Below are 24,746 nucleotides of genomic sequence, written 5' to 3' on the forward strand. Positions count from 1 at the left end.
AGGAGCACTTTTCAATTCTACTTTTAAATGTTTGAAGAGCTGTCTTTGAGCAGAGAAAGGGGAAGTTTTGGAAAACCACTCTCCCATTTAAGACTTCCTGGTTTCTGTTGGATTCCTATTTGCTTTTTAGGGTTCTCATCTGATAACAGCAAATAGGGAGTAATATCTTACAATCCAGTTCATAGGTAACAAGACAATTAGTACAACTAGTAATAATGAAGACAGGACACTCCAAACCTGGGAGGCCTACAGTATCTCTCAACATTTAGGATCTTCCCTGGATAATGAGCATGGAAGTGTGTGACACAATCTGAGTATCAGAGCCTTACTCCTGGAGGACAGGCAAACCACTGCCCCACCGATGGTCGTTTCTCCCAGGCAGGCCACTTTGGGGCACACAGAACTAGCAGCCTCCAAGAGCATATCTGCAGGCAGCCCTGTGGTCCCCCTTCCTGAGCTAACCACACTAGGGGTAATGCTATGCCACCTGGAGACATTATTAAAAACAGAGTTTCCTTATTTTCTTGTTTTCTGAATTACTATTTAAATTTCCTCCTCAAACCAAGCAGACTACCTTGACAAGACAATAAAGCTCTGGCCTCCTCAGCCAGCCTCATGGCCTCTCAACTGTTCTAGATGTTGAGGTACCTGAACAGCAAGAAAATGGCGCCAATACCACAGGGGTTTGGAGACTTTGGAGGCTTGCACAGCCTGTGGCTGTGGGACAAAGCAGTCTCGAGGGCCAGTCAGGGCTCGGTAACTGGTCACTAACCACTAAACAAGTGGAGAACCAGGCCTTTCCTTGAAAAGAGTGGTTTTATAATTCAAGTTTTGAGCTCCAAAGTGGTTTCAATATGCAGAATCCCCTGAATATGTTTTTAATTTTTGTAAGAATAATTACAATATTACTGTGTTGTTTTAGCACTGTTTAATACAAACCTAGTCTATATTTACCAATTACATCCTGGGTGTTTGTAACACAAGTTTGGCTCCTGAGCACCAGTGGCCCCATTCACCTCCTGACCTAGTTTGGCACTGGGTGAACGTGAGCAAGGAGGCCCAGTGGGTGGAAGCTGCCATTAGACTTGGAGCCTTCAGGGTAAGAGATGCTCCGACCATGGCCTACAAGGGGCAGCAGCAGGGGGACAGTGGGGAAGGGGAGAGGTTGAAGCGAAGGCCTGGAGCTGTGTCCCAAGCTCCCTCTACGAAAGAGGAGGGGACCTGCTACACTGGGTAAGCTCTGGCAAGTGGCTGACACTGGTGATGTGACAGTGTAACTTGAAAAAATGTCAAGGGTTCCTTTTTGTCTCTGAGCCCTTTCAGTTTCTCTCAGACTCATTATGTCAGAGGCAGTGGACCCTAAGAAATAACGTGGCCCAGTCTTTGGCAGGAAGAATGAACAGTAATCGCCACATCCAAAGGGTCCATATTTGGCGAGACTGTGGGGGCAAAGGCATTCATGGCTGGTGGGAACAAACACTGGTGCGACGCTTACGGAGGGGATTTGGTAACACCTCACAAAAATACATGTGCATTTACCTTCTGATGTGGCAACCTCACTTCTAAGATTTTATTTTAGAGATACACCCCCAACAACACAAAAATACACACGCACAAACTATTCACTGCATCACTGTTTGTAATTGCAAAATACTGGAAACAACCTCTAAGCCCCTATAAAAGAGAGAATGTCTATATACTGTGAAACATTTTTACAATGGAGTAAGTACTTTGCAGCTGTTTAAAAACAAGAGGAGGGAGAGACATCTATGAACTGATGTGGAGTGATTTCCAGAATGTACTGGTAAGTGAAAAAAGTAAGGTACAAAATAGTATCCATAATATGCTACCATTTGACTAAGACAGAAGGGGCAATAAGGCCAGAAAGGATAAACTAGACACTAAGGAGATTGGCTTACGTCAGGGATGGAGGAATGGAAGATACCGGGTGGGGGAGATGGCCCTTTTCTGAGTGTAGGTCTTTGCACAGCTTTGATCTCTGGAACCATGTTAATGTTTCACACACACACAAAATTAAAAAAAAAAAAAAAATTAAAAATGGAGGGAAAAGGTCCTTGGTTGCTTAAACTGCAAAATTAATAAGAAGTAAAACTGGTTAAGAACTACTTCCCCTGACTTAATTCAAGGAAAGCATGAAAAGAAATAAAAGTAGTACAGGAAGCTATAGCAGATCTTCCTTCCCCCAAATGGCACAATGGTATTTCCCAACCCACACGCTCTTTCAAGAACTTGCTACTTCTTCAGCAAGAAGTAGAATCTATACCCCCATCCTTGAACCTGGGAAGGTACACTGACTGCTCTAGAAGAACATGATGGAAGTGGTGTTATTTTACTTCCACGACTAGGTCATAAAAGGTGGCTCTTTCTCTAGAAAGATTTGCCCTCAGAACCCAGTCACCAGGCCACACGGAGAAGTGAGCTCCCAGCCAACTACCAGCATCTGTGTGCCAGCCATGGGAGTGAGGCCTCCACTCCCTGGATGCCTCAGCAACTCTGGCCCCCAGTCCGACCTCCTCAGCTGACACTGTATGGAGCAGAGAGAAGCCTTCACTGACAAGCCTAGTCAAGTACAAGTCGGTAAGTAAAATGAGTAACTGTTATGCACGTTAGGCCGCCACACGCTTCAGGCAGGCCAAGTGGATGCTGGAGCCCGGCACCAGGCCTCATAGGCCTTCTTCAAAAGGACAGTCATCCCATTCACACGGTTCTGCCTCTCTGGTTTCCCAGCCCACGCAGACTGGAGTCACTGCATTAAGGGTGGGGGTGGGAGATGGGGAAGCACTCAAGGAAAAGCAGCTAGAAGGACGCGGACAAACAGCAGCCAAATGGCAATGGAGATGAACGGCTGCAGGATCCGCAGCCTGATGGCTCCGACGGGGTGAGAGGCCTCTGACCTCGGCAGGCCTGCATGACGACAAGCTTGGATTTGTTTGTTGTTAAGTTCTTCAATTATCAAGATTAAATCGTCCCTGCCTGCTCTGCCTAAGGGGGCCAGGAAATGCAATGTGGCTTTTAAAGATTTTCATCATACTTAGAAGACGAAAAACATGTTTTGACACTTAAAGAGGTAAACGCCAAGTACTCAGAAAGGAGGTCTGCAGTAGAGAATCCCCCAGTGGCAGCGATGCTGGGTTGAGGGGCTGGGCTATGCGCCATCAGGGCCCCCCAGCCCCTCCTGGGGCTTCCACAGACCCCAGTGGGGACACGATACAACAAGCACATGTAAGAAACACTGAGGAAACAATGTTCTAAAACATGTTTGCTTTGTTTTGTTTTTGAGAAAGAGAAAGAGAGAGCGCGCGCTCACATGTGTGAATGCAGGGGGGGGAGGGTGGGAGGCGGATGGGGAAGGGTGGAGAGAGAGAATCCCAAGCAGGCTTGTGTCAGTGTAGAGCCCGACGCGGGGCTTGATCTAGCTCGCGACCATGAGACCATGACCTGAGATGAAATCAAGAGTCAGATGCTTAACCGACTGGGCCACCCAGGCCCGTGTTTTTGTTTTTGTTTTAAATTTAAGGAACTCTTTCAAAAGGCAAGAATTTTATTACATAATTTTCTTACATTTCCCTGAGTCTGATGAGAGGCCAGACAGCTGATAACCCAGGGAGAAAAGGGATTTGGGGTAGGGGGATTCGCTGGTGGTAAACAGGACATCCCTAGAATCGTTTTGTATTACCCAACCCCGGCCTAGAGGAAGGTCAACTTCCCACTTTAGCTGGTAACTTAGGTCAGAGGGCAGAGGCAGTGGGTGAGAGGCCGGCAGAGGCATATGGTCTGTTTTTGGCTGACAGAGTCAGCTGAGTGAGGGTTCAGGGGCCTCTTCCACACTGAAGGCGATCAGTGAAATGAATGAAAACCCATGACTGGCTAACAGCGCAAAGAAGGCGGCACCAAGTGCTTCATGTTAAGAACATAAATACAGTCACCGTAAGAGGTCAAATACTGTAGCAAGCTACTGAACATGAGAAAAACAGGCTTTGTGCTCCACAGGCGGGAGGCGGTGCTTAGGGCCTGAGCGGAGTAGCGGCGGGAGGCCTCAGGTCCAGCACAGTTTCAGAATGGCCAGCAAAATGACAGTCGTGGCAGCTGAAGGCCGGGGAGCCCCCAGGCCAGGTTTCGTACATGCCGTCACTTAGCAACTGTGCAATTAAGCTACTCAACTGGGTGAGCCTGTTTCTCCATCTACAAAATGGGAGAGAAGAGCATCTAATCTGCAAGACTGTTTAAGGGATCACGGTAGTTCTATGGAAGTGCCTAAAGAACCTGGCACATGGCAGCTTATATTCCTTATCTTATCGCAGATGATCTTGAGTCAATGTCCAGCTTGTTACACTGTGGGAGTAATGCGCGTGGGAAATCTTCAAAAGCACTGGAAATAGCTAAGGAGTCTGAGAATTTAAGAATACAAAGGTAACTGAGGAATGAGACCTCTATTACTCATGAGCCTGAGGACATCCCCACTGACTGCCCAGTTGCTCAGGTCAAAGGTTAGGAGTGATCTTTGGCCCATCCGGTTCTCTCACGCCCCAGCCCTAATTCATCAGCACATCCAGCCAGCTGCCCTCCATCCACGTCTCCCAACTCAGTGGTTTTCCCCTCCGCGGCCCCACTCTCCATAGCCCGCTCTCAGCCCCTCACCCGCTCTCTTCCTCCTACCACCCGCTCTCCACGAACAGCTGCTTCTAACCTTAAATAGATCAACATTACTCCCTGCTCAAAAACCTCCCAGTGGGTCCCGCCCTCCTCAGAACTGATCCCACGAGGCCCCGCCTGTCACCACACTGGCCTCATCGCAGTTCCGTGAATACGCCAACCACCTGCCGGCCCCCGGGCCTCGGCCTCAGCACTCGTTGGCCTCTCCCCTGGAATGCCACTCCCACACAGATCCCATGATTCAGTTCCTCACTTTGGTCAGGTCTCTGCCCAAATGTCACCTCCTCAAGGAGGCCCTCCTTGACCACTGCTCTAAAAAAGCTATCTGGCCATTTTCCATCTTCCTGTACTTGGCTTTCCCTTCATTCTTGCCACCACCAGGTGTTTGTTACTTGCTGTCTTCCCGACCAACTAGAGTACCAGCCACCTGAAGGGACAAGGCCCTTATCCGTCTTGTTCACTCTCATGTCCCCAGTGCCTACAGCTGGGCTTAGTACACAAGAAGTGCTCAGAGTGCTTACGTAGGTAGAAATGAGTTTGAGCAGAAAAGCAGAAAAGCAGAAAAGCCACGGCCCAGGCAGCCAGCTTTACCTTCTTCCCAGCCGTGGGGCTGCTCTCCGCGCTCTGCACGGGGCTCCTTTGGGGGCTTCGGTTTTCTTGGGGGACACACCTGGCCATGTACACGCTGTAGTCCAGAAGCATCTTCTGCCGCACACTGCCCACCAGCTCCTTCTGCTTCGGCTGGGACATGACCTCCTCCACACTGCCTTTGCTGCTGCTGCGGCTGTGGGTCAGGTGCCCCGAAGGGCTGTTGTGTCTGCTATGTGAGGGCAAAACCCCTGCAGCAAAGAAGTGATGGCTGTTAATTCACAGAAAGAAAAGTGATTGCAGAGGAAATGGAACACAGAACATCGAACAACTATCACAACTGGGTTGAGCTGAAAACCAGCCAATAATGCTAACAAATGATTGTTTAAAAAAAATATACGGTTTCATTTCCTAGCCTGAAAAATACCTTCCACTAATGATAGATAATGTTTTAGAACAGTTTTTAGTCTTCTCCAAGATAATTCAGAAGACCTGAAAGCCATGAAGTCCATCTGGTAAGTCCCTTTCTCTTTTTTTCCCCCCTGGTAAGCACTTAGGGTCAAATACGGAACTGACATACCCCCCGGGACAAATGGAAAGTGGGCAGAAAGCTAAGTGCTCACTCACGGCTCGCGGCAATTCTAGACCTACCATCTTTCATTCAACAAAGGTTTTCATCAAGCACTTTCTCTGGGTCAATTCCACATTAAAAGAAGAATGAGACATAATCCCTGACCTTGAATTTGGGCACCCAGGCAAAGAAATCACAGCTCTCTATAATAACCATCGTAACTGAAGCCCAACTGAAGGACTTTCAGGGCAGAAAGATGGGGGTGACTACCTCTGCACAAGAGAGCCCCAGGGCTGACTTTCACAGGTAGTGTCCTCCAGGCTGCCTCTTAAAGAAGTAGTTGGCATTTTCCTGGTGCAGGTGGGGGAAGAGCATTCCAGTTAAAGGGAACAGCATATGCAAAAAGGAAGGACAGGGTCCTGTAGGTCTAGAGAACGCCGAGAGGTTCAGCGAAGGTGCAAGTGGGGTCCATGGGGCAGAGGGACAGGTCCTTGGTACAAATGTGAGTCGGGAGGCCAGAGGACTCTGCATTTCTATGGTGATCTCAGGCATGGCGGACCATGTTCAGGTTTGGGAGCCTAAGAGCACTAGCCTGAAATACTGCCCTGACTCACCTGCCTCCTTGTCACATCTAAGGTTCTCCTGTGTTTCTTTTCTCAGAGGAGTCACAGTATGTAAAAATAAATACAATCCTAAGGAACCAGGAAAGGCAAAACCCCATACATCTGCAAGTCATTCCATCCCTGGTTAAATGATTCAGTGCAAAGGGTTGCAGAGATCAGCCTAAAAGGTAAATGATTCGTGAGAACACTCCTTAGACAACCATCAGTTCAGGGTGGGCTTCCTTCCTACCTACCTGGGAATCTCTCTCAGAATCTGTTCTCCTTCAGACTCTTTAAACATACGTAAGCATTTAGCACACATGTCATTACCTGGTTTACTTCCAGAGACTCCAGGCGGCTTCTTGATTTCCGACTTCAGTTTAGATGCCAGAATAAATCGCCTAAACCACTCCTCTTTCTCTCGGCCAGTTCTCCCAAAGAGATACAGTATCTGATCTCGCTGGCCTGATCTCGTTCCCTCCTGAGGATGGGGTGGCTTCTTAGGGTCCTCGCCTCCCAGCTCTCTCTCAGCTGGTGGCTTTTCTTCAGAAGTCTCTTTATCAGTCTGGGCCTTAGACATAAAGTCGTCTTGTCGACCAAGCTCGATACAAATGGGGTACTTTTTATTCCAAATTCGTTTTCGAGCCAAACTTTTAGGTACAAGATAAATCTAGAGTGAAAGGGAAATGATGATTTACACACAAAATTAAGAATGGGCCACACTGTGCATTAATATTATGCAGAACATGATGCAAACTTCATAGCCTTTTGGACTAAAATAAGTGTGACATAATTACTACCCTGTCTACAACACGACTATAAAAACTGGGATAAATTTGGGGCGCCTGGCTGGCTCAGTTGTTGAGAGCGTGTGACTCTTGATCTAGGGGGTGTGGGTTCGAGCCCCACCCACGGTGGGTGCAGGGATTGCTTAAAAACAAAATCTTTAAAAAAAGAAACTGGGATAAATGTTTAGAAGTGACCTGCTATTCCTCAAACTCATTCAGAAGCAGATGTTTAAGAATTCGGGAAGCGTTAACAGGTATCTGTAATTTTTAGGTAACAGTGGCACATAAAGTATTGAGTAGATCATCATCAACTAAGTTTGACTACTGACTGAATTTAATGATCCTGGGCCAACCTTACACCGGAAAAAAACAAATGAATTTATCCACCTAGATCTAGATGGTAGCTCAAGTTTATTAGCCTCAAGAGTGAATTTATACAAAAACTATTTTAAATACTTCTGCATTGGGGTAAACTTCAAGATCTCTCACATGAGTTATAACAACAGAGAACCTATAGCTTTTTGGAATAACAAATGATTTACCTTTCTCAAAAACAGAAGCATATAACACTTATCAAAATGTAGTTATTTTACAAGCCCATAATTTCCACATTTACAGTCGTTATTACTCTAAACCACTAACATAGCTTTTTGTTTGACGGAAAAAAATAACCCTTAAAACAGATGAGTGTGCTATGCCTTTGTTCCTCAAAGTGTGGTCTGCTGACCAGCAGCAAGAGTATCACCTGGGAGCTCACATAAATGCAGATTCTCAGGACCCATTCAGAGTTGCTGAAATAGAATCTGCATTTAAAAAGATGCTTGGCTGATCTGCATGAAAGGCACCATCCTAAATTATACTAATACTTTAAACACACACACACACACACACACACACACACACACACACACACACACACCCTTTTTGAGGGGAAAAAATGCAGTAAAGCAACCAAGATTCCAAATGCTTTTCTTTCATTTGTGTTTCCCATACTAGCTGGGCTCACCTTGCTGTCTGAAAGGTCGTAGATTTTCTGGCTGATGTAGGTAACCTCTGGCTTTGTTTCATTGTAGCTTGCCCTCCTGGATATATTTTTATTGGGTTTTGAAAGTCTTAAGGTCCCACCCTCAAGTCGAACAAAGACTGAATGGGTCAAAGTCGCGTGGTAAGTTTCTGGATCATAGTTGTAAATCTCATTCATCCATCCCTGACGAAGAAAAACTTCCATTAGTAAAATTAGAGTACAAATCTGATTGGCTATGAAAACGAAGACCACTGAGGTATTCGGGACATTGAAACCAAACCTAACTATGACGCCAGTGTCAATTCATTGGTGACCAGAGGTTGCTAAGACAAGTGCTCAGCTTGAAGGATAATTAGGGTGGAGGCATAATTTAGTATGTTTCTGATAACTAAAACTCTGGATTTGGGGGAGAATGATAATGTCCATTTCTCTAAATAGAAGGTTCTTTTCTCTTTTCTTTTCTCTCTTTTTTAAAGCTAACAAGCAAATCAGGAAACTCAAAAGTGTTATTCATGTAAACAGAACAAGTCTCTCCGCCTGACCTCCTCTGGGGGTGAATAATCCCATCCAGTCTGGCCTTCTTAAATTAGCCAAACTCATTCTCTTCTCAAGTCACCTGCAAACCATCTTTAGAATGTCACAGATCACATTAACTCATGCTACCATTCCAGGACTGAGAGAACATCTACCGCTCCACTTCTGGCTCGCTGAAATCACACAGTAAGGCAGATGATCAGGAATTAGGCACTGAATGTTATAGATATGATCAACAGTATTTCAAAATCCAAACACATATAATAACTTCAATGAGTAAAATTGTGCCCCAGGTCTCCCCTCAGTAACATAAGTGTACTCATACACTGATCTTCAAAAACAGCACACACATTAAAGTGCATGGACAACACACAAAAGCCTAACACACCATAAAATTATGCTAAAGCTCCTTCTCATAGCTGTGATCAATATTCATCATCTAATACTCTACCTGCCCCACAGTACTTTTTCAGATGATACAGTGTCCCAGATCTCCTTAAAAGAAGTTCTCAGGGCACCTGGGTGGCTCAGTCGTTAAGTGCCCGACTTCAGCTCAGGTCATGATCTCCTGGTCCATGAGTTCGAGCCCTGCATTGGGCTCTGTGCTGACCGCTCAGAGCCTGGAGCCTGCTTCAGATTCTGTGTCTCCCTCTCTCTCTCTCTGCTCTCTCTCCACTGCTCATGCTCTGTCTCTCTCAAAGATAAACATGAAAAAAAAAAAAAGAAACTCTCTAGGGAACTTTAATTGATTATCTTCCACTCCCTTCACTTTATAAATGTTTCTGGAACAAGCAGAGAGGTACTAAATATCACACTGCAGTTGGGATTGCCATCCTTTTCAAAGAATGGTCATTTCCGTGGTGAGTACTTGAGTCTCACACTGAAGTCTTGACCTGAGAGCCTCTGCAAATCCAGAATCCTCAGAATTCTCTGTTATTCAATTATCCATTCATCAAAACATGCACTGTCTCTCTATGTGCCAAGTAATTTGTCAAGAGCTGATATAAAGACTTTAAAAAGGACAGGAGTTTTGACCCAAGGCTGCTCCCAAATCAGCAGAGAACTGGGTCTTCATTTCACCATGTTACCACCCTGCTGGGGTAACCATAAAAAGGTCGTCACAAAAAGTACGCTGAATGTAAGTTAAAAACAGACAAACAAACAACCTTCGTCGTGGGGTATATATGCAAAATTTATGAGCCAATTATATAGTTTTATAGATCTCAGTAGGGTGTTTTGTTTTTTTGGTTTTTTTGCATGCGTTAGGAGTATCTCTTCCTCCTCCTAATGTGTCACTGCGTCTATTAAAAATGTTGAATAAGCAAGCAATGGCCACAGGAAGAGGGTGTAATCTAGGTGTTGCAATGATCAGAGCAATGAAATGAAAAAGGGGACAGGCGACATAGAGCACAATGGGACCTGAAGTAGACTGTACTGTTAAGAGTATCAGTTTGGGTAGTTTTATTTTGTTAAGTGTAGAACTAAGTACGTTTTTTGATTCATAGTGTTTTGTGTGTTTTTCCTTAGTCTGTTATAATGGTGAAGTACGTTCATCGATTTCTGAATGTTGAACCAATCTTGCATTCTCAGGAAAATTATGTACTGGTCATGATGTGAAGTTGGATTATACCAGCTCGCGAGAGCTAATTCTACACATCTCTCCCTGACTCCACGGTCAGTGACCTCACGTTGTTAGCTTACAATTAGCCATGGTGGGAGTGTTTATACCCTGGAAATCAGTGAACAGTATGAAGAGCGTTTCCCCTCGTCCCAGAGAGCCAGCTTACCAGCATACCACTATTATTATCCTTTTTATACACTGCAGAATTTGGCTTACTAATATTTTGTTCAATTGTCCAAGTTCATAAGGGAAAGTGGTCTATAGTTTTCTTGCAATATCTTTCAATATTAGCTAGCCTCATAAAAGGAGTTGGGAAGTACTCCTTCTCCTATTTTCTGGAAGAGTTTGCGTAAAATATTTCTTCCTTAAAGGTTTAGTCAATTTGCCAAGGAAGCCATCTGAACCTGGAGTTAGGGTTAGGGTTAGGGTTTTCTTCATTGAAAGGTTTTAAACTATGAATTCAATTTCTTTAACTGCTACTGGACTATTCACGCTATCTATTTCTTCTTGAGTGAGCTTTGGTAGTTTGATAGTTTGTGTCTTATGAGGAATTTCATAGAAGTTGTCCAACTTCCGGGTATAATGTTGTTTGTAATACTTCCCTATTATGCTTTTGTCTGTAGAGTCTAGTGATATCCTCTCTTTCAATCCTAATATTGGTAATTTGTACTTCTAAAACAAGCATTTAATGCTATTAATTTCCCTCTAAGCACTGTGCCAGCTGCAATTTTTGATAGGTACTTTCAATTTCATTTGGTTAAAATATTTTTTATTTTCCCTTATGACTATATTTGGACCAACAGGCTAATTAGAAGTATGCTGTTTAATTCCCAAATATTTGGGAATCTTCCAGATATCTTTGTTATTGGTTTTTAGTTTTTAATTCCATGATGGTCAGAGAACATGCTTTGCCTAATTTCAGTTCTTTTAAATATGTTGTTGTGTTTTTTTTTTTTGATGTTAATTTATTTATTTTGAGAGAGAGAGAGAGAGAGAAAGAGAGAGAGAGAGCACGAATGGGGGAGGGGCGGGGGGGGGGGGGAGAGAATCCTAAACAGGCTCCGAGCCCAGCACCAGAGCCCGATGCAGGGCTCAAACCCAGAAACTGTGAGATCATGACCTGAGCCGAAATCAAGAGTCAGACGCCCAACTGACTGAGCCACCCAGGCATCCCTAAATTTGTTAAGTTTTTATGACCCAGAATATGGTCTATCTGGTGAATGTTCATATATACTATAAAAAATATGCATTTTCTAGAAATATATTTGTCTTTTTAAACAATGTTTATCTAAAAGGTTTCAAACAACATTTTCACTAAAGATCTCCTGCATGCAAGCCACCATTTTCTTTTTATTTCAATTTGGTTGCAGGAAACACTTTCTTACATAAATAGGCTTACTAGGCCTAAAGTTCTAAAGGCAAATAGATTAATAAAGGACACTTTCTTACATAAATAGGCTTACTAGGCCTAAAGTTCTAAAGGCAAATAGATTAATAAAGGACACTTTCTTACATAAATAGGCTTACTAGGCCTAAAGTTCTAAAGGCGAATAGATTAATAAAGGACTTGAAGCAGATCCGATTTTTCTGGGCTACTTCAGAGCCATGCTGAAAGGCCACGTTGTAGTTACTTGCAGAGCTACTAAAACCAAGAAGAATCCATGGAGGAAGGGATGGAAGGGCTGGCGCTTAAGACTTTCTTAGGGTCAGGAATGATAATGAGATTAAAAGAGCAACCTGCTATCGGTGTCATCTATGAGCCATTTAGCCATACGGTCCCCACCAGGGATTGCTCTTCTTGAATTATTTCATTCTGAGCACACATCTACCTAGAAGAGAGGCTACCTCAGGATACACAGCATGTGTGATACCCTCTGCGGGTACCTGCATCTGGTTAACGAGAGCAATCATTTCCACAGGGCTTCAGGGATTGGCTTCTAGCCACAAAGCCATGCTCTCAATCCAGCAGCCTGAGCTCCTTCCCAAGCCAGAGAGCCAGCCCTCCGGAGTTCTTGCTGGGGGCAGCCCGCATCCCCCAACGCGGCCGTGGCTCTGAGACGACATGTGGTTGTCCTCTGCTGACTGCTCTGACAGGTAACAGGCCACCCTCCGCCACTTGCCAAACTGTAGAAATACTAGAACAACCTGATTTAAAGGCATGTGGAAGAGAAAAGAGAGTTTTAAGTCATACACAGTACAAAAAGAAAATCGTACACCTGCCCCACTGGAAGACACAGCAGTGAGAGGCAGGGGGAGGCCTGGGAAGACAATCTAGGAGATGCCTTTCCTTGGGAAAGGTCCAAGGGGCTCCAAGCTCCCTTCCCCTGGCTCAGGGCTTGCTTGGCCCTCCTTCTCCCTATCTGCTCTTTCAGAACCACCAGTGGCTGCGCTCCAAACACAAAGGCTCCCATGGCTCCTCCTTCCCTTTTATCTTCACATTGCCTTCTTCCCGCACTACCATTTTCTTTTCTTCATGTTACGGAGTTACAAGAGGCTAAAGCCCATACCTGCCAACAAACAAATACAACCCACGAGTCAGGATTTCAACTGCATGGTTCGAGTTTGATGGTCTGTGGTGGACCATCGTTGGTTAGCTTAAGTGAGGCCTGACCTTTGATCATACTTGATTACAGGACAGACTGCTGGTCCAAACACATGCCCTGAAGCCCGCCCACAAACATGAGCAGAACATGAGTCTGACACACCTGTGTTCCAATCCTGGCCTCACCACTTGCTGACTGCCAAGTTGGATGATGCTTACCCTGTTTTCTCACCAGCGAGAGCGTCTAACATGGCTTACTTCCCAGCTTCATGCCTCCCCCGTCCCCACCTCACCCTCTGCTCCAGCTGTAATCAACTTCTCCATGCTAACAGCACTTTGTTGAAGTACAGTTTGCATATATAAGTAAAAAGAATAAATCTTACACATAAGATTTTAAGATATTAATATTAATATTTGTAATAATAGCTGACATTTGAGCTCACACTATGATCCAGGCACTTCAGGTGCATTATCTACTTCTGCCAATTACCCAAGGTTTTCCAAGTGAGGAAAATGAGGAGAGAGGTTATGTGATTTGTCTAAAGAGTGGTTTAAAGAAACCAAAACAAAACAAACAAGCAAAAAAAACAAGTGGCCCAGAGAGTGGCAAATCCAGAACGTAAGCCAAGTCTACCTGACTGTGAGGCCCAGGCTCCTACCTCCCCTCCATGGCATGGCCCACCTTCTGTCTGGCTGGTCATCCCCCAGGTCACGGCAAAGGTGACACTTCTGCCAGGGAGCCTCTATGATCACCTAGGCTCAGTTCTCTATTGTCTCCCTCCTATCCCTGTATCTGTTAACTGCCTGGTCTACTTGAGTACAAACACCACAAGACAATCAGAGTTGTAACAAGTGGTTGTTGACTGAATACATGAACACAGCCCAATTCAGAGGGTGCCCAAGAGGATTAAATGAAATCTGTATGTAAAGCACGAGTGAATAGGACAGGCTGGTGTGCTCTTCACAGCCTGGTAAGTATTGTTCTAGCTGCCTAAGTGGAGAGAAGCAAAGGAAGGAGCTGAGATCCTACCAAGTGCAGAGAGTGGCAGGGGTTACTTTGAAGTAGAAGGCTTGGTCACTGCTCCCAAGGAGAAAACCAAGTTATAATTGCACAAAATAGCACAGAACGAGAGAATAAGCTGATCATACTTGAGCACACCTAGACTGCCTGGGTGGCTCAGTTGGTTTCGGCTCAGGTCATAATCTCACAGTGAGTTCGAGCCCCGCGTCGGGCTCTGCACTGACAGAGCAGAGCCTACTTGGGATTCTCTTTCCCTCTCTCTCTGTCTCTCTCTCTCTCAAAATAAAAAAATAAACTTAAAAAAAGAGAGAGAATAGGTACCCTTGGGAAGAATCTTAAGAGTTAAGATTAAAGAGTAAAAAAGAATTGAAGAGCAAAAAAGGCTTTTCAGGACAGAAACTACATTAGCCATTTCCCTACAGCAGAGAAAGGTAGGTGCCGTGACTGATACCAAGGTTTCCTGACTCTCATGCAGAGCTCTTTCCAGAACATTACAACCTTTGAAAGGAGACCCTGACAGACTCAAAGGGGCTATTTCTCGACCCACATTAGTCAGGACGCTGACTGGCTATTCGGACGCCTGGACCAAGAGGTGGCCAGGCATGATCCTCCTGCTTCTGTCCCCTGATGCATCCTACTGACCCCAAACCAGGCAGGCTGTCCCTGCAAAAAGTGATCTCCCAATACAAACCCAATTGCCTTTGATAACATCACTCAGCCCACTTTTTCCCACAGCTTGACCAACTCCCTGGATTAAGCTGCAAACAGCATTTCCAGATCTAAGTCAAATATCAAACTTGAGAGCAGTGCAGCGACTTCAAGGCCTGCACCCTGTCCCTCGAACACGCCCGACCGTCTACTGCTCAGCTCTCTAACATTCTCAACCCTGAATTTCTTACCAAGTAAGATATTTCTCCAATTTTATTTTGTTATGGGACATGGGAGTGGGTATAAAGAGATATGCAGTCAGCAACTCATTCCATCTCAACAGCTCAACTAAAAAAACTCAGAGATTTGGGGCGTCTGGGTGGCTCAGTCGGTTGAGCGTCCAACTTCAGCTCAGGTTGTGATCTCACGGTCCGTGAGTTCGAGCCCCGCCTCGGGCTCTGTGCTGACAGCTCAGAGCCTGGAGCCTGTTTCAGATTCTGTGTCTCCCTCTCTCTGACCCTCCCCCGTTCATGCTCTGTCTCCTTCTGTCTCAAAAGTAAATAAAGCTTAAAAAAAAAAATTTTTTTTTTAAATAAAAAAACTCAGAGATGTTCTCAACCTACATGAAAGCAGCTCAGACAAGCCTTGTCTCTTTCTGAGGCTGGAACTGTTAAAATGGAGACAGTGCATACACTAGGGGACAATGACCACAGTCAGCTGGGCTGCAGCTGTCTGGCCCACCGACTGGTCCTGTGATCCCATCTGTAAAAGGTCAGGGGTTTCTCTTCCATCCTCTACTGGATTTAGAAGCCGTATCTGGCTGAAAGTACAAACCACAATCTATAAAGGGACTCATTTCATACTTGGAAAGATTAAAAGCTGCAATTAACCTTTTGCAAAATAATAAAGTCTGGAAGGACTACTATTATGTTCACTTTCAGTTACAGTGCCAACCAGGAGGTCAAGACCAATGCTCTCTTGGTCAGCTTGATGCTGTGCTGACCAGAGTAAAGCATCAGCCCTCCAACCCGAGGAAGCGACGGGGCTTCTCTATCTTCAGTGTTGCCCGGACTGACATTCTGCTGCCATGTGGCTGTGCTGGCACTTGAGGCTGCCTGTCACTCAGCTCTCCTGCATCATTCCTTCATCTAGCCTATCAGGGAAGGAGCAAATCCTAAACAGGACGGAGCCAGGGCTGAGGCCCCTGCTGCTGAAAATCATCTCCGAGGCAAATAAACAGGTGATCACTTTTCTTCTGTCTCCAAAAGTAAAACATAAGCAAGATTTTCTCTTTTCAGGTTTTGGCCCTTTTAAAAATTTTTTTAATGTTTTTTATTTATTTTTGAGAGAGAGAGAGAGAGAGACAGAGAGTGAGCAGGGGCGGGGCAGAGAGAGAGAGGAAGACACAGAATCTGAAGCAGGCTCCAGGCTCTGAGCTGTCAGCACAGAGCGTGACACAGGGTTCAAACTCACAAACTACGAGATCATGGCCTAAGCTGAAGTTGGGACACTTAACCAACTGAGCCATCCAGGTGCCCCTTGACCCTTTTTGATGTATTAATAATGGTTTAGAACTGGAGTCGTGAGTTAAAACGTGATATCACAGCTCATGGACTTAGAAAATACAGCAGGAACAGTCTACTTAAATTTACGAACTTTAGATACAAATTTGGTTTTACCCATAAAAGACAAACAGACCAACAGACATATAGACTTCATACTATGAACGACAGCCTCAAGCAAATGGTCAACATTCAAAATAAGTGCTGCTCCTTTCAACAATAGCCAAATTATGGAAGGAGCCTAAATGTCCATCAACTGACAAATGGATAAAGGTGTGGTTTACATATACAATGGAATACTACTTGGCAATGAGAAAGAATAAAATCTGGCCATTTGTAGCAATGTGGATGGAACTGGGCGGTATTATGCTAAGTGAAAGAAGTCAGGCAGAGAAAGACAGATACCATATGTTTTCACTCATATGTGGATCCTGAGAAACTTAACAGAAGACCATGGGGGAGGGGAAGGGGGAAAAAAGTTACAGAGAGGGAGGGAGGCAGACCATAATAGACTCTTTCCTTTTTTTTTAAAATTTTTTTTTTTTTTAACATTTATTCATTTCTGAGACAGAGAGAGAGACAGAGCATGAACGGGGGAGGGGCAGAGAGAGAGGGAGACACAGAATTGGAAGCAGGCTCCAGGCTCTGAGCCATCAGACCAGAGCCCGACGCGGGGCTCGAACTCAAGGACCGCAAGATCGTGACCTGGCTGAAGTCGGACGCTTAACTGACTGCGCCACCCAGGCGCCCCCATAATAGACTCTTAAATACTGAGAATGAACTGAAGGTTGATGGGGGGGGGAGGGTGCGGGAGAGGGGAAAGTGGGTGATGGGCATTGAGGAGGGCACCTGTTGGGATGAGCACTGGGTGTTCTATGGAAACCAATTTGACAATAAATTGTATTTAATATAAAAACAAAACAAAACAAAATAAGTGCTGCTCAAAGATACCATCAAGAAGAGGAAGAAAAAGGTTCATTAGGGGAGGGAAATCCCAGCATCAATACCATCCACATTCTCCAACTGCCTGCTTCAAGGTCACCTTCACAGCCGTGTCACTAGAAGCTATGGAGTCAGAGCTAAAGCCACAGACACTGGCAAAATGGCCTTTATCTCAGCTTTTCCTACTCATGTGACCATAGAACACTTTTTATTTTTTTATTAAAAAAATTTTTTTAATGTTTATTTATTTTTGAGAGAGAGACAGAGACACAGCATGACAGGGAGAGGACAGAGAGAAAGGGAGACACAGAATCCAAAGCAGGCTCCAGGCTCTGAGCTGTCAGCACAGAGCCTAATGCAGGGCTCGAACCCACGGACCCTGAGATCATGACCTGAGCTGAGTCGGACACTTAACAGACTGAGCCAACCAGGCACCCCATAGAACACTTTTCAGAACGTACTGGCAAATAGCAGGAAACGTAAGAGAAAACATTCACATTTGACCAAAAAATAACATGATCTCAGATGAACCACTGAAATAATCAAGGTCTCGGTTATGTTAACACATGATAAACATTAAATCATATCAACAAGTTTTGAAATTATAAGACAATAGATTAGCAAGCCAATAAATCAGTAGCCTCCAAACTTTTTAGGTCATACATCCTAGCAGCTCAAAAATTTTGAGTATGTACCCATAATATATCCATTTGTTTATAAATCATGTTCTAATATATTACTTTTATAATATAGTAAAAAATAGAATTGAGAGATATATAGCTTTTATAAAGCTATATATAGGAATTGAGAAGTATATAGCTTTTATAAAAAGTAAAAAATAGGAATTGAGAGAAAAAGATGAAGTAATTAACCTTTTGGAAATTTTTAGTTTTTCCTTTCTGAAAGCTTTGTACTATCTTCAGCTGACACCTCCAGGCACAATATATATACTTAGGGTGAGGCTCATCATTAATGATAATGGATGTAAATCCATATTTCAAACAGTCTTGTCGATAATTTCCAAGGATTTTGACAGAGGTGGTTATATGGTCATCTGTATGTTAAATATTAGCAAAGCCTATAAACTTCCTTAGAAAGAGTAAAAATACATATAAATAGAAACTAATACTTTTTTCTTGGATAGAGTCTTTAGCAATCCATCTTGGAGACCACTGAAAAGAAGCAAAAGAATGAAGCAGAGAGATCACAACAGCGGCCTTGGGCACCAACACACCAACATGTTCATACTCTGATGCCATCTCGTTGGGAACCTCCTTTGGGGGTATAGCAAACCTCTTCTTAAAGGTTAAATACTGAACAATAAGAACAATCTTCGATGGACTTAATACTTTTCTTTATACATTAAAATAAATATTAGAGTCGAAAGATATCTAGCATTGATTTCTTTCATGATTAAACCTTACTCTTCCAAAAAACATGATTGAGACTCACCTATGCCCACAGCCTCTCTCCTCACTCCATAGATGAAACTTGCAACAAAACCAAAAAGGATGGTCCTGTAACACCCAGCCGGAACTCAGGATATGTTTTCTCAAGGAAATGATGTTATAAACTTAGTTCTATAGGAGTGAACCAGAATTATTGTTTAGCTATGCTGTAAGCTAATGGGTTGAGTGGGAAACTGGCAAAATGTTGATAATTGTGGAAGCTGAGACTGGGTGTTGGGTACATGGGCTTTCATTACACTATGCTCTCTACTTCTGTGTATACTTGACATTTTCTATAATGAAAAGTTGGAAAACAAAAGTTCAAGAAAAAAAAATCATGCTGGAGTCACCTGACCTCTTTAACTACACTGTTCCCATGGAATTCAGGACACATTTCCTGCGCCGTTAACTCTCCAACCAACTTTAAAACATGGGTACCTGCTTGCCAAGTGAGGGCTGCCTGCTTTGAAATATCTCACCTAATGCTTCTCAAACAACATGGGACATTGGGAAACAGACATGTTTATAAAAGCCATACATAAAACCTCAAGTGACCCATTATGGGAACAGAATATTTCCAGTTCTATATAACGTAGAAATAAATGCTTTTTTATTTCTTGTACTCATTGTACTGGGGGTTATAAGAGACCAACGAAAAGCAACCCAAGTCTCTTTTGGCTGTAATGCAGCTGTTTTCTTCTTAAGATTTGCACACTCTAATTTCTTAAAAGAAAAAAATTCCATGAAATTGAAATTAAATTTACAAGTTTGAATTTCTTCTCAAAATTGATTATGTTCTCTCTACAAAATTATTCTTTTACATATCAAAACCAAAGCCTGTATTTTGGGAATTCAATATTTAAAAAATTCTCCCTCTTACTAAATATCTAAATTTGATATTTAAGGAACCTAAGGAAAAAAGGTTCTCCAAATTTCATCTCTATTAGTCTTGCAATGGTAGAAATGTAATTTTAGTCAACCTTCTGGGCCATCTTTTTTAAAAAGAGACAGATCAGGGGCACCTGGGTGGTTCAGTCAGTTAAGCTTCTGACTCTCGGTTTCAGCTCAGTTCATGATCCCAGGGTTGTGGAATCCAGTCCCGTGTTAGGCTCTGCGCTGAGTGTGGAGCCTGCTTAAGATTCTCTCTCTCTCTCTCTCTCTCTCTCTCTCTCTCTCTCTCTCTCTCTCAAAACAACAACAACAACAACAACAACAACAACAACAACAACAACACAGATCTTCACTCCAGAAACTAACATTCTACTGTTGTGTTCTACAAGCAGTTTATAAGTCTGAAATAAAGAATTTACCCACAAATAGAATTCAAAACTGCATGAGTCATACACTTGAACATATCCAAAAACCTTCTGAAATCTTCAGGAAGCTTATCATTATAGACATGGGGAAGGTCATTGTGCACGACTGGCACTGAAGCATACTCCTGGTCAAGTGACAAGCGCATTGTTAGAGAAGAAGCATTCAACTTGCTTAAGAATGCTCAGCAAAAACGAACATCCCAAAGGCACTGCTGACTCTAAATGCCTCATTCTCCCCATGCCCAGACCCAGTCTTTCCCAGGGTCCCTAGCTCAGGCTACCTAGCTAGTCCCCCCAGATAAAACCCCCAGAAAGTTACCACGCAGAGAGCGTTGCTCGAAATGATGCCCTTGGACTCTGCAGCACACGCGAGGCTCTGCCTGGAGCTAACCTAGCCCAACTGCCGAGCCTTCAGTCACATTAGGGTCTCCTAACCTTCTGGCCTTCCCTCCTGGCTGTCATGCATTCGACTTGTCACCTGGCTGCCTACGTGGCAACCTTTCTCCTATTTGCTGCTTCTCATCAGCAGCGTGAATGTATGAATTCATAATGTATGCATGCCCCAACATTAAGAACAAGCAGGCTTTGGAGGAGGTTCTAAGAGTCATTCTGTGGACTTTGTGACAACTGTTTGGCCTCAAAGAGGTTTTGACTGCTTCCGCCCCGGACCAGAGAGCTGCTGACTGGCAGGGTTGAGTGAGAGATGGCAGAGGGGCATGAGGCCTAACCAACTGCCTATCAGGCTTTGGGAACAGCTACTACTTGGCTGCAAACTGGTCTCTGTGACTCTCCATCCTACATATTCACCACTGTAGCAGGGTCACTGTTGAATACAAATGTGTACAGTGTGGATGGAATAATAAAATCACCTGGATAAAGTGCAGAAGAGCTTTACTTTTCCTTCTCATCTTCATGGGAAGTCTCATAGAAGAAAAACTGCAGTGCTTTCTGGATTGTTTATGGAGCCAATTTAGGACTGTCAGCCCAGGCTGCAAGGATTTCCTAGGCCCATCAATGAGAACTTACATGTCTCAGAAGTTTAAAAACACGCAGTCTCCTAAAACAGTCCTGGAGCACCAGGACGCCTGCCTCTACGGTTCACGGGGCTCCTGGATGGGGTACGTGGGACCACGGTCAATGGGCTGTGCCTCTATACCAGAGATCTTTATCACAGGCGGGTTTTATAGCATGTGTCCTGGAATTGTTTTTAGAGTTTCCATACTTGTCCTCAAGAACTGCACCATTACATCCTCTATAAATACCAACAGGATAGTACTGGATCCACAGAAAATAGCTCAAAACAGCTAATTCCCTAAATCAAGCTATTTTTCAAAAAGGGGCTCTTTCACACATGAAAAAATGCTCAACATCACTCATCATCAGGGAAATACAAATCAAAACCACAATGAGAGACCACCTCATTCCTGTCAGAATGGCTAACGTTAACAACTCAGGCAACGACATGTTGGCGAGGATGTGGATAAACAGGAACCCTTGTGCACTGCTGATAGGAATGCAAACAGGTACAGCCACTCTGGAGAACAGTATGGAGGTTCCTCAAAAAACTAAAAATAGAACTACCCTACGACCCAGCAATTGCACTACTAGGCATTGATCCACGGGATGCAGGGGTGCTGTTTCGAAGGGACACATGCACCCCCATGTTTATAGCAGCACTATCAACAATAGCCAAAGTATGGAAAGAGCCCAAATGTCCATCGACAGATGAATGGATAAAAATGTGGTATATATATACAATGGAATATTACTCGGCGATCAAAAAGAACAAAATCTTGCCATTTGCAACAACGAGGATGGAACTAGAGTGTATTATGCTAAGCAAAATCAGTCAGAGAAAGACAAATATCACAGGACTTCACTCATACGTGGAATTTAAGATACCAAACAGATGAACATAAGGGAAGGGAAGCAAAAATAATATAAAAACAGGGAGGAGGACAAAACATAAGAGACTCTTAAATATAGAGAACAAACAGAGGGTTGCTGGAGGGGTTGTGGGTGGGGGGGATGGCTAAATGGGCAAGGAGCATTAAGGAGGACACTTGTTGGGATGAGCACTGGCTGTGATGCGTAGGGGATGAATCACTGGAGTCTACTCCTGAAATCATTATTGCACTATATGCTAACTAACTTGGATGTAAATTATTTAAAAAAAAAAAAAAAAAGCGGTTCTTTCAACTCCACCCTGGGAACAGGTTCACAGACCTGTTTTGTAAAGGAACCAAGGCCCATCTCCTGCATTGCTTTTAAAACCATACATTTAGGGAGCAGAGATCTAGAACTTGCCACCATCCCCATTTCTCTAATGCTCTACTTGGCAGACGCCAGCGGTCTTCTCTCCCTTTGAATTCAGGAGGCCAGTGCTGTATGAGTACAGGTAAGAGAAAAGCAGACTTGCTGCCAGATGCTTCCCAAGCAGTAAACATCAGGTTTCAAATCCTGTCAAAGATGGGCCACCTTGGTGTTTCCACTGCAATGGGGAAATAAAAAAAACTCTCACTAATCTGTACTTTTTGGTAATTATTTATTATCTTCCTAAAAGACCACCCCTTTCAATCAATTTTTTTTTTTTTTTTTTTTTTTTTTTTACAGTATCAGGGATTTCTTTAAAAAGAGCAACTTCATTAGGAGATGACCGGGTCAATACTGACTCACTGCCTACATTTCCTGATAAAACCTCATTCGTTCCTTCACTCATTTATCCATCCACCCACCTACCGATCTATTCATCCAATAAATACTCTTATCATGTGCCCAATATGTGCCAGGTGCTGAGGACATAATGATGAACAAGATGGATATGGCCTGTGCATTCATGAAGCTTATGGTGTACTGGAGAAGACGGACGATAAACATACATGTAACTAGGATACTTGTAAGTACTACGAAAGGGAGGCAGAGAAGGCTAACTGTGCCTTCAAACTTCGGGCACCCCTTTCTGTAGCTGTTGCTGGGAAGAATCTGCCCAGGCCAAGTCCGAGATTCCCGAGGACCCCTGCTACTTTGGAGGACCCATATGACTAGCTCACAGTGGAACGTGAATAGAAGTTATGTATGTCACTTCTGGGTACAGGCCTTATAAGTAGGTATGCCTTCTCTTCCTTTCTCTTTCTCCTTCTGCCAGCTAGATGCAAAGAACTCTAATACCCCAGGCAGGGGTCAACAAACTGAGCCTGAGGCCTGTTTCTTTAAACTTTTATTGGAACACAGCCACACCCATTTATTTGCACACTGCAGCTGTTTTCCTGCTACCATAAGGAGTTGAGTGATTGTAACAGAAACTGTATGACCCACAAGCCTAAAATATTTATTATCTGGCCTTTTAAGAAAAAGTGTGCTGAGTCACAATATGGAAGGAACTTGACCCCATGAATCAACGTGTGGGATGGGCACCCATTCTCTACTGGAGTGTTATGCAGGCAAGAAACAAACTTCTAATTTGTTACAATAACTAGTGTTATCCTACCCCTTACGGAAAGTAAAGCACAATGTCCAATGACAGAATGTAACAGAAAATAGATGCTCAAAGTCAGGCTCCGCTACACTTCCTTTTCTCATAGCAACATTTGGGTCCTAAATTTAATGTCAACACTGCTAAATGTTTTAAAGTGTCATATTTTTAAAATGGTTTCCAAGAATATGATCTCCGACTCAGTAAAATTAATTAAGCCCAAAGAACTTTTGCATTTGAAATCTTTGGCTTACAGTATACAACCTACCCTTGTAATCTGTAGTAGTGTCCCTTTTTTAAAATAAAGAATGTATTTAGCCAGGTTTCTAAAAACAGCCCTACATACCAAACAAAAGACCTCAGGCTAAAATGTACTTTTCCTCAACAGTAATTAAGTCATCCCTAACAAGGCTAAGAATGAAAAAGAACTACCACAACAATCAGAGTTCAAACATTAATCAGAAAGAATACTCATAAAATAGCATAATTTGCTTGGGTTATAGGTCCATGACAGCATTTAAGGTCTTGTTCTCTTACCACAAAGATTCAAATATATTTATCTCAGCAGCAAGGGCAAAACGCCCTCCTTAAAAGAAATAATTAGTTCTTGGCTCCCCCACTCACAAGCTGTGCAACCACGAGCAAAGAACTTTAACCTTTCGGTGCCTCCACTCCTCATGAGCACTCCCTAACTAAAAAAGGCTGTAATGAGGACTAAATGAGAGAATGCACCCAACACCTAGCCCGATATAGGTGTTCAACACCACAGTGTTGCCTTTCCTCTTTCCATGATTGGATCAAAGAAACCAGACTGTGCCATCATATTAAAATCCTATTCCATTGGCATCCTCTGTGTAGTAAGTAAACTCTTACCATATAGCAGTGATTGGACTCAACACTGAAGATGGAATGCATTAAAATTAAAACTTCCCCAAATAATCAAGTGCTCACACCAGTTTAAACTGAATGTCATGATTGTTAGGCACTGGAGTTAAATGTCAGTACCATTTTTCCTTGCTGAATACTAACTTACTTAGAGGACAAGTAATTCAGGTCGTCACAGTATCACCCTATCAGAACCATAGCAAGCATAACGAGTCACTTTTATTCTACTTCATATACCAAGCTTAAGTGTGCCACATCCTCAAGACTCAGCACAAGCTTCTCTTAAAAAAAGAAAGTCGCATGACATACTGCCGTGGGGTAAGAAAGATAAAAGATCAGGGGTGCCAGGGTGGCTCAGTCGGTTAAGCGTCCGACTTTGGCTCAGGTCATGATCTTACAGTTCATGGGATCGAGGCCCTGTCGGGCTCTGTGCTGACAGCTCAGAGCCTGGAACCTACTTCAGATTCTGTGTCTCCCTCTCTCTCTGCCCCTCCTCCGCTCACACTCT

At 43.7% G+C, this 24,746-nt stretch overlaps 1 protein-coding gene across 12 annotated transcripts in view; it reads right to left on the bottom strand.

Annotated features, from left to right (window-relative positions):
• TEX2 (testis expressed 2) overlaps window positions 1-24,746 on the bottom strand; it is a 104,606-nt gene that overhangs the window by 32,676 nt on the left and 47,184 nt on the right. For all 12 annotated transcript variants that reach the window (XM_027048015.2, XM_027048010.2, XM_027048012.2 and 9 more), the window contains 3 exons: window positions 8,230-8,430; window positions 6,766-7,105; window positions 5,266-5,513 (listed from right to left, as the gene is read on the bottom strand). In XM_027048015.2, coding sequence (XP_026903816.2) covers window positions 5,266-5,513; window positions 6,766-7,105; window positions 8,230-8,430 — 789 coding nt within the window. The remainder of the gene's footprint in view (window positions 1-5,265; window positions 5,514-6,765; window positions 7,106-8,229; window positions 8,431-24,746) is intronic.

Source organism: Acinonyx jubatus, chromosome E1 (assembly GCF_027475565.1).
Source record: "Acinonyx jubatus isolate Ajub_Pintada_27869175 chromosome E1, VMU_Ajub_asm_v1.0, whole genome shotgun sequence".
Classification (NCBI taxonomy): domain Eukaryota; kingdom Metazoa; phylum Chordata; class Mammalia; order Carnivora; family Felidae; genus Acinonyx; species Acinonyx jubatus.